General features: G+C 32.6%; 1 protein-coding gene across 1 annotated transcript in view; it reads right to left on the bottom strand.

The window, feature by feature from the left end:
- SNAP91 (synaptosomal-associated protein, 91kDa) overlaps positions 1-9045 on the bottom strand; it is an 80976-nt gene that overhangs the window by 64529 nt on the left and 7402 nt on the right. The window contains exons 3-4 of the mRNA XM_008591763.1: positions 4817-4887; positions 2910-2915 (exon numbers count right to left, since the gene is read on the bottom strand). Of these exons, the coding sequence (XP_008589985.1) occupies positions 2910-2915; positions 4817-4887 (77 nt within the window). The remainder of the gene's footprint in view (positions 1-2909; positions 2916-4816; positions 4888-9045) is intronic.

The raw sequence follows: 9045 nt of genomic DNA, 5'->3' as shown, positions 1-9045 counted from the left end.
TTTTTTTTTTTTTTAGTTAGGTCACTGGTAGCACTGACTATTGTACATCATTTCTAGCAAAGTGCTTCCGAAACAACTTCCTAAACAGCTCACATTTTACTAGCCTGAGTTGGTGGAAAAATGAATAACAAGACAAAATGAAGACAAAAGTACATTTCAATAAGCAGCCTATATTCAGGGTCTTATCAGATGGCAGGGATGGCTTTCTACTCATCTACAGAGAAAATATCACACATAGCGGTAACTAAACAAAACTAGCAGAAATTTAGTAACTGGAAATTTGTACAGTATTATGAATTTTTGTTTTATTGGATGTAGCAAATTTAGCAGTATTATATGCCAGATCAGTATCTTTTAAGTTCAACTTTATTTACAAATACACGTCTATCATTTATTGCTTAAATTTAGACCTTACTTAAAACAAATATAAATAATGTAAAACAAGGGTGCACAGAGATTTCTGCTATATAACAAAGATAGAAGCATAAGGGTAACAGTTTGGTTATGTGTAGTTTGGCTAAATTTAACTGAAGAGTTAAATATACATTTATCTATAAATATAATTGTAAATATACATTATGTAATATTATGTAATTGTAAATATACACTTATCTATACGAGGGTATTTCAAAAAATAAAGTTGAAAGATAATACAAATCTTTCCATGAACTTTTTGAAGTTACCCTCGTACTGCTCATTTCAAAGGGTCTACTGAAATAAATGGATTCACAGTGTTCTATCTATGGCAAGTTACTTAGGAACCTAAAAATCTAGTACAGCATAAGGTTGAAAATTCCCTAATGAGTTTTTGGCTAATAACTTCTCCACACCCATCATTTGTCCCTTTGCATATGGAAAAGAAAGATAATTAAATCTAAATAAAAATTCAAGAAGATAATAGTCTGAACTCTGCAAAGAACACATAGAAGCCATTTGACACGGTCACTTTCTAGGAATGAATTAACTTAATTTGTTTATCTCTCGAGTAATTTTCATGAACCAATTCTTAGTGGTACTGACACAATAATAAGTGCTAATACAGAAAAGATAATTGAGAATAAGCAAAAACTTTTGAAATATATTTCCAAATGAATACATAAAAATTGATAACATATCTTCTACCCCATAGCAAAAATAAAGATATAGTAAAAATGATAGAATTGCTCTGCCTGCTATTAAAGAATATCATACTCAAAGCTAAGTATGAAAAATCATAATTGGCACAAGAATCATTTTGCCAAGCTCCCACATGAGCACCATTACTAAATGATACTTGTAGTTAGTTATCCCACGGATTAAGCAAGCAAACAAAAATCTCCTGCTGTCTCTGTGGAGCTATTATCACACTTACCACATTTTATCTTAATTGCCTGTTTAATTATCTGTCTTCTTCACTAGATGCTAAGTTCTGTAAGTTCATTCTTTTACATCCTATACTTTACATAGCACCTGGCATTTTCTGTGTTGTTCACAATTTTAAATGAGAACACATTTGTGTATTCATTCTATAATTAATAAATTTACCAGAAATCTTAAAAAAATATTTTTTGTGATATTAAACTGTCAGGGGGTGTGACCTCTGTTCCCACAGAGCAGATCTGGCCTTTGCCATGATTTAATAAAAAAGGTGCTCCCATGGGGCCATAGCTTTAAAAAGCATCATTAATCACTGATTAACATCTGAGGGCTCCCAGGCTCAGAGAGGTTAGTCTCACCATTCTTTAACAATGGACTCAAGACTCTGGTCCAAGTCTGTCTGCTGCCCAGAGCTGTGCTCATTCCACATCCCAGACCAACCCTCGAAAAAACAGAAGAGCCTGGCACATTTGTTCCTCTCTTACACAACACATACATTACTTTTTCTTGTGTGTTCCTCGCTTGATCCCCCCCCCCACTGTTAGTCATTGCCCTTTATGAAAGAAAATTCTATGATCTTTTTTATATAGACAATGATATTTATTAAGGACCAATGCTTATTTTAATAATTTAATCTAGAGAGAAGTACATGGTAAACTGTATTGGGAAAAATAAGGCAATCAGATAATTTGAGAAGAGAATGAATGACCCATATAGTCATCTAATCCAAATTCTGTAAAATGCTACAAATACATGGGCTTTTACTATGAACACAGCAAATGCCAAGGTTTCCTTCCAACATGTTAATAGTAATCTGTCAAAAGAGGAAATTTTGTTATTTCTTATTTGATTCACAACAATAATCCCTATATAGTTTTGATTATAAATGCTAGCCAGAAAAAAATACAGACGTGAAAAACCTATCTACATCTTCCAAATAATTTTAATCACAAAAGACTTAACACCCTCAACACTCAGTAAACCCACATGTAGAGTAAAATAAATTTCTCTTTTTAATCCTGTGGAATCGTAGAAGCAGACAGTATACAAAGGTATATCATACAGTACTGCATACAATTTCAAAAATGAATATCAGTAGACATAGGCACTAAATATGAAAAGCATACATATTTTTCATAGCAGACATTTGCAAATGCTTCATTTTATGTATATACTTGACTTGGAGGTTAGAGTAGCTTGTAAGTAGTCGATTTTCTTTATGACATTGTCTTTTGGCACTTCTGCCATATACCACGGGGAAATTTTTTGTTTATTAAAGAAATGAAAAATCTTTGATTTCTAAAATCTAAGAGGAACGTACAAACACCTTAGAGAGATTGTTAATCTTGATCCAAGAAGACCAAAAGAAAGTAAAACCATTTATGCCAGTCAACTTGGGAGACAAAAATAAAGCATAATGAAAAACACAGATGTGTAAAATGGACAGAAATCAGTTTTAAATGTTCTAAATACCAAGTGTCGAATCTTAGGAGTGTTTTTTTGCATTTTTAGTAAATACCAAATGCAAAAAAATCACTCAGCGTAGTACTCACCCTTCACTTAAGTTCCCAGGTAAGCACAAACATACAAAGAAGAAAATAATTAACTATTATATTTCATTTATTTTAAAAATAGGGAATAAGCAAAATAAAAGACAGGTTCAAATGTGATCTCAGCCAATTCAGAAAAGACATATGACAAGCATAAAATGATTTCAGAGGAGAGAGAAAAATTATTCTAAGCAAAAGGTAATTCAGAATGGAAGCTTATTGCGTTTTAATTTCACTTCTCTAGAAATGTAACTAAATGTCCACAGCTAATTTTTCCAAAAATAGCTTTCAGTGGCCACAAGGGGGCGAATTTAGATCTGAAGTTGGGGCTAATGAGACCCACTCTAGCTAGGGAAGGAGGCTTCTCTGGTGCTGCTGCACTGGCAGATTTAACAAAGAACAAGGGAAGAATGTGGCCCTGTGCAGGATATGGGGGACCCTGAGGGGAAAAGAGTGCAAGGGAGATACTAAATCTAGGGGATGTGTCTATTTCCTTAGCTAAAGAGGTACTTCTGCCACAGGACTAGGACATTTCTCAGCTTCTTGCCTCAGTTTATTTAAATCCCAGGCAACTCATTTGGCTTCCCAGATACCTTAATAAAGGGTAGCCTCAGCAATAACTGGAAGTGGGCATCCCTTATTATGATTTGATGTACCCTCATGTCAAAAGTCTGATTATCCACAGCCACACTGAAGCTGGGGGGCAGACCCTGGACTGTGATAACAACCTTGATAGTCCCCTGAGAGGTTCTGACATCCATTATTCCAAATAGCTCTGTCATAATTGCCTTAAAGACTCCTATACTGTTGTTTATCACTGAAAATTTAAAACATGCAATAATTTCTATACTACACTTAGCTAATGAAATAATCAGCAAAAAAGTAACATCAAGACACAAGTCTAGATCCTGGGAGGATGCTCAAAGAGAAGAAAGTCAGAAAGGAGTTGCATTTTGATAGCTCATCATAGGTTAAATCCATGATCAGCCTACAGGCCTTCAATAAGGTGGAGATAATGAAGTATAAAATAGTATGTGACCTTCAGAATCAGAAAATGAATTAAATCACATATGTGGCAAAAAAAAAAAAAAAAAAAAAAAAAGCCAAAATACAGGGCAGCTCATGATTAAGGAAGGCTTCATAAGAAGGTAGCACTGGAGATGGCCCTCCCGGGATGCATAAGATTTACACAAGCAGGTCAAGGAGGGTAGGCATCCAAGACCGGCAGAATTATAGTCTAAACAAGCCACAAAGACTGGAAAGCACCGGGTTTTATGAATGGACAAGTTTTACACCTGCTGGAGAGATGGAAAAAATGGAAGCTGGATATTTTTGCATGCAATGAGGAAAAATAGTCAAAAATATTAGTACTTAAACATAAAGGTATAAAAAATCCAGTAAAATTGTACTTATCATTGCTTGACTGCTACTCTCTATATGAAAAGATCTCTGAGTAAAATGTTAGCAGCATGCCATGCCTAATGATCCAAGTGTTGAGAGACTGATGTCCAGAGTACTATACTTGAAGTCTTTGCTTTTATTCACAATAGGGTTGGTAACATAATAGTGTTCAAGGCTGCTAGTGAAATTGTGCTTGTTTTTACTTATGTCCAATGATAACAGCTTCAATTTTTAAACATGAGCAATTGTTTCTGTGTATTGTGAATTCCTTCTAAGGACAAAAAGATAAATCAGCAGGTTCAGTCATCATAGGTACAATCTGCTAATTCGCTGCATTTGCCGACATGAAGTCGTAAGTTAATACAAAGGGCAAGGGTTCTGAAGGAACCCAGAAGAATTATAGTGAAGCATACTCTAAAGCTGTAGTGGTGTAAGTTGTATCATCTCATTCTTATGAAGAACGATTCTAGTATTTTTCATCTTATTTAGAATATACAACTAATGCATACTTGTTTCCAGGTTTCTTTCCTTCTAATGTATTTAGATGCTGTTCAAGGGTCTCCATAAGACTGCTGGGAGCCTACAATAAGAAAGTAAAAATAAATGTCTGCATTGTTTTCTTTCAAAGTAAACACACTGTAACATCACTGTAACTTTGTAAGGCGGAGGTCTGTGTGTGGATCCCAATACATACTAGTACGTGAGATAATTTCATTCCAGGTTCTTTCAGTATTTAAATATTTAAATTCCATGGACTCTCAGACAGGCCCATCCGAAATACACTTAACTCCACTGCATAAGAAATAGCATTACAGCGTGGTTTCAATGTAGAGATTACATTGGACAGACGTTTACTAAGATATTACTTACATGCAGTAAACTCAGATCAAGTTCACCACCACCTTCCTATGAGACCATAGCGAAAAAGTAACAGGTATTTGTATCCAAGTCAAAAATTTAAGTGCCCAAATACAAATTTACAGAACTTCGAAAATACAGTAAAATTTCACTTATTCATGTTTGAAATATTAGGAAAAATCGTTACTATATCAAAGAAAGGGTGGGGTAAGAGAGTTATGTGAAAAAAATCACAACTTTACTAATCCATAAAAATTAAGACTTTCTTATTACTGAGATAATTTATATATACATTAAAGTAACTTTAGCAAATATAATAATACTATAATAGAGTACTATATATTGGCATATTTGATACAATATATTTTAACTCTTTTATTAAAAGTACTTAAATGTTTCTTTTTATAAATAAAGTATTATGCATTATAAAGTGATGGTATTTTACTGTATATTAGGAGGAGAAATAATAGGTTCATATAAATATCCCACCCATCTCTTTCTTAAACATTAGAGATTTAATTTCATCTTTCTCAAATAATTTTAACCCAAACTAGACCTTAACAACAGCATAGGCATTCAAAGAATAGCATTTTATGAATGAAATGTATAACTATATTTATAGATACTTTTAATTTGAAAACTGTTCTTTAAACTATTATGAAATTAATTTTGAAGGACTTTAAAGTAACTATGCTAACTGCTAAAACAGCTCACAGAATTCAAAGAAATTCATATAACTGTACATTTTACATTATCTTTAATGAAATAAAATTCATATTAATTTTTTTAGTTTTGAAAACTCAGGAAATTTAATACCCATTTTCATTTCACTAATAGAAACTGTCTTAACATTTGAGTGTTTATATATGTAATTATGTGATTACTATCAATGTAAATTACTAGGTGAACTAAAACATGTGAATTTATATATATAAATTCCTAAGTGAGCAAAAATATTAACTTGATCAAACTGATGAAGGTAGAGTAGAAATGGGCAGCACTATCAGCATTATGCAAAAAGCTTTGGGCTATAAAGTAAAAAAAAGAAAGGACTATCAGGGGATATAATAAACCTTGAAAATTATAAAAATTAGAATTAAAAAATATAATTTAGGTGAAAATAAACTTACTCAACAAATTCCAGTAGCTACAACTAGAGGTATACTTATGTTTTAAAATATGAATTTTTAAGTGAGATAAAGGAAATTTTGTTCTATTTACTAGATTATAAGCTATAAGGAAATGCTCATCAAATAAAGAATGTACATTGTAACCTTAAAAAGAAGAAAATATAAATGGCTACAAAATTTTAGCATGAATTCATATCTGATAACTTCAAAATTGTCATACTAATTGTCACCAATAACAATAATGATAATTATGATGATGATGGAACTTAGAGTCTTGGTCATATAAATTCAAACTTTTCATATTTCCATTTTTTTCATTGGAATCATCATAATGAAAAAAAAAATGTATCAAGCCATAGAACCTCTTTCCAGCTGGAAAGACTTATGTTCTCTGAATGTTATAATGCAATGTAAAGGAAATGATTCCTTGCTAAGCCTAAATTTAAAACACCATTCTAAAAAAATAAATGCTATTTATAGCCACAAAATAGGGAACAACAAATATGGGATAACAAAGACGTAATTTTTCTCCTGTAAAGTTTCTTAGTTACCTAAAAGAAAACAAAAAACCCAGGAAGATAGTTTACAATTTAATTTCTTTTGTAAAGTTTCTTAATAATTTAAGTGAGAAAATTTAAAAATAACTAAAAAGAAGTCACAAAAATAACAATATCTGAAAGAAATCTGACCAAGGAGTACAAGACTATAAAACTGAATTTTGTCTTAAGGAGAGTTATTTAGCAATATACTGCACATAGAATTAAGCTTGGAGTATTTAATCCTAGAGGTTTAAAAGTGCCTTATTAGTTATATTTTTATAAGAACATGCAAAATCTAAGAGAAATGAATTCCTCAAATGCTTTGGGGGGAAAAAAGTACTTTGACGGTAATGTCCATGAGTGCAAGAATGTCTGCCTTCTTCTCAGCTGTATCTGACACTGAGGACATCCTGGTATGCAGTAGACACTAAATGGAAATACTCTCCTAAATTTCTAAGGAGCAAAACTTTGAGAATGCCTCTGCTGTTATAAAAGGAACTTAAGAGAACATAGTATAATTAGCTTATTTCAAAGAATGCCAAAGTCAATAGACCAATGTTATAGGAACACCAACCCAAAGAACAAGAGCTAGCCTGTGGTACTTTTGATTGTCTTTTAGAAATTTCACTGACATTCGTGAATAAATGCAATGATGACGATATTACATGCACAATTTTAAAAGGGCTGCAGGTGGCCACATTGGTGGTTATTGTTCATTCTCTAACTTCAAAGATATCCATTGAATTCATAAAGATATCCATTAAATTCCTCTGTTCTATTTTGCTGCAAGAAGAATTCTAATCCTTTTCTAGTTATGAGCACTATTCCCACTCCCAGCCAATAGAGGCCCTTCTGGTCTTTATCTGTTCTTTCACCCTCTCTCGTAACAGGTATTTTTGTTCATTGCCATGGCTAGATTCAGTGGCCGTGGTAGCCACAGAGAACTCTGGCAGAGAGCAGTACCTAATCTCAGAGGAGTTGAACTGAGTCCATACAACCTGGTATTTCTGACCCATCTCTAGATTAATCCTGGTCTAACACTGCCTAAAGGACCAACCTCAGAACACCTTGCATTACTGCTCAGACCTGATCATACTGTCACAGTGGGTCTAAATTCCTAGTTAAGTTAGAGACCTCCATTGGACCTGTGGAAGAGTCTCTATATAAGAATTAAGGAAGGTGTTCAGCTTTATGTCACTCACAATCCCAAAAGAAACCATAATTACATTACTTATTAAGAAATTTCAAAAGCATACCATACTCCTATATTGAGACTTAAATATACACTGGAGAACTGAACTAGAAGAATTTTTGCATGAAGAAGTATTCTTAAAATAATCTTAATATTGAAGTGTATATGGCTCTTAAGGTCATAGCAAGAGTAGAGGATAGAGTGCTACCAGATAATTTCTTTCTTCATTTTTTAAAAAAATTTTTGATGGCTGGTTGGTACAAGGATCAAAACCTGGACCTTGGTGTTATAGGACCATGCTCTAACCAAGTGAGCTAACCAGCCAGCCACAGAGTGCTACTAGATTCTAATGAATTTCTACCATGGAATAGGTTCCTGTTAGATCGAGGACAAGCTTTTGTCTGCTTTGAGGTTGGAGTCTCCATTCCTCAAATTATACAAACACACACCTTACACAACTAACTAATACATTATGTCTCTGGATTTCTTGAGAAAAGGATTATGTAAATTATAATGAATATTATAGTATCATAGAAAGGTAAACTTAAGAATCTTTCTTTCAATGATATACTATCACTTTCTAATTTTAAAAACAAAAAAATTTAAGTAGTCCTTTAAATCTTTCCTTGTCTCGCCATTCAGACTCTGCCCAAACTGAGACAAATGAGGACCTATTTTCTTCTTAATTGAGAACCTCTCCTTAACGAAATACCTAGTTTTTCTTTTATTACACAGTGGAGGCTGTCTATAGAGTTGAAATAAAGATGATATGCTATTTCTAAAAGCTATTCATTGAGCTAAATATTTTAATGTCCACCTTAAAGTTAATATGTACATATTATTTATCTGGGTTATTTTTTTAATACAATATAAATTTTTATTATAACTGAATAGATATGCTATTTCTAAAAGCTATTCATTGAGCTAAATATTTTAATGTCCACCTTAAAGTTAATACGTACATATTATTTATCTGGGTTATTTTTTTAATACAATATAAATTTTTATTATAACTGAAT

This window comes from Galeopterus variegatus, unplaced genomic scaffold (genome assembly GCF_000696425.1).
Source record: "Galeopterus variegatus unplaced genomic scaffold, G_variegatus-3.0.2 Scaffold7269, whole genome shotgun sequence".
NCBI lineage: Eukaryota > Metazoa > Chordata > Mammalia > Dermoptera > Cynocephalidae > Galeopterus > Galeopterus variegatus.
This window is presented reverse-complemented; position numbering and strand designations above follow the sequence as displayed.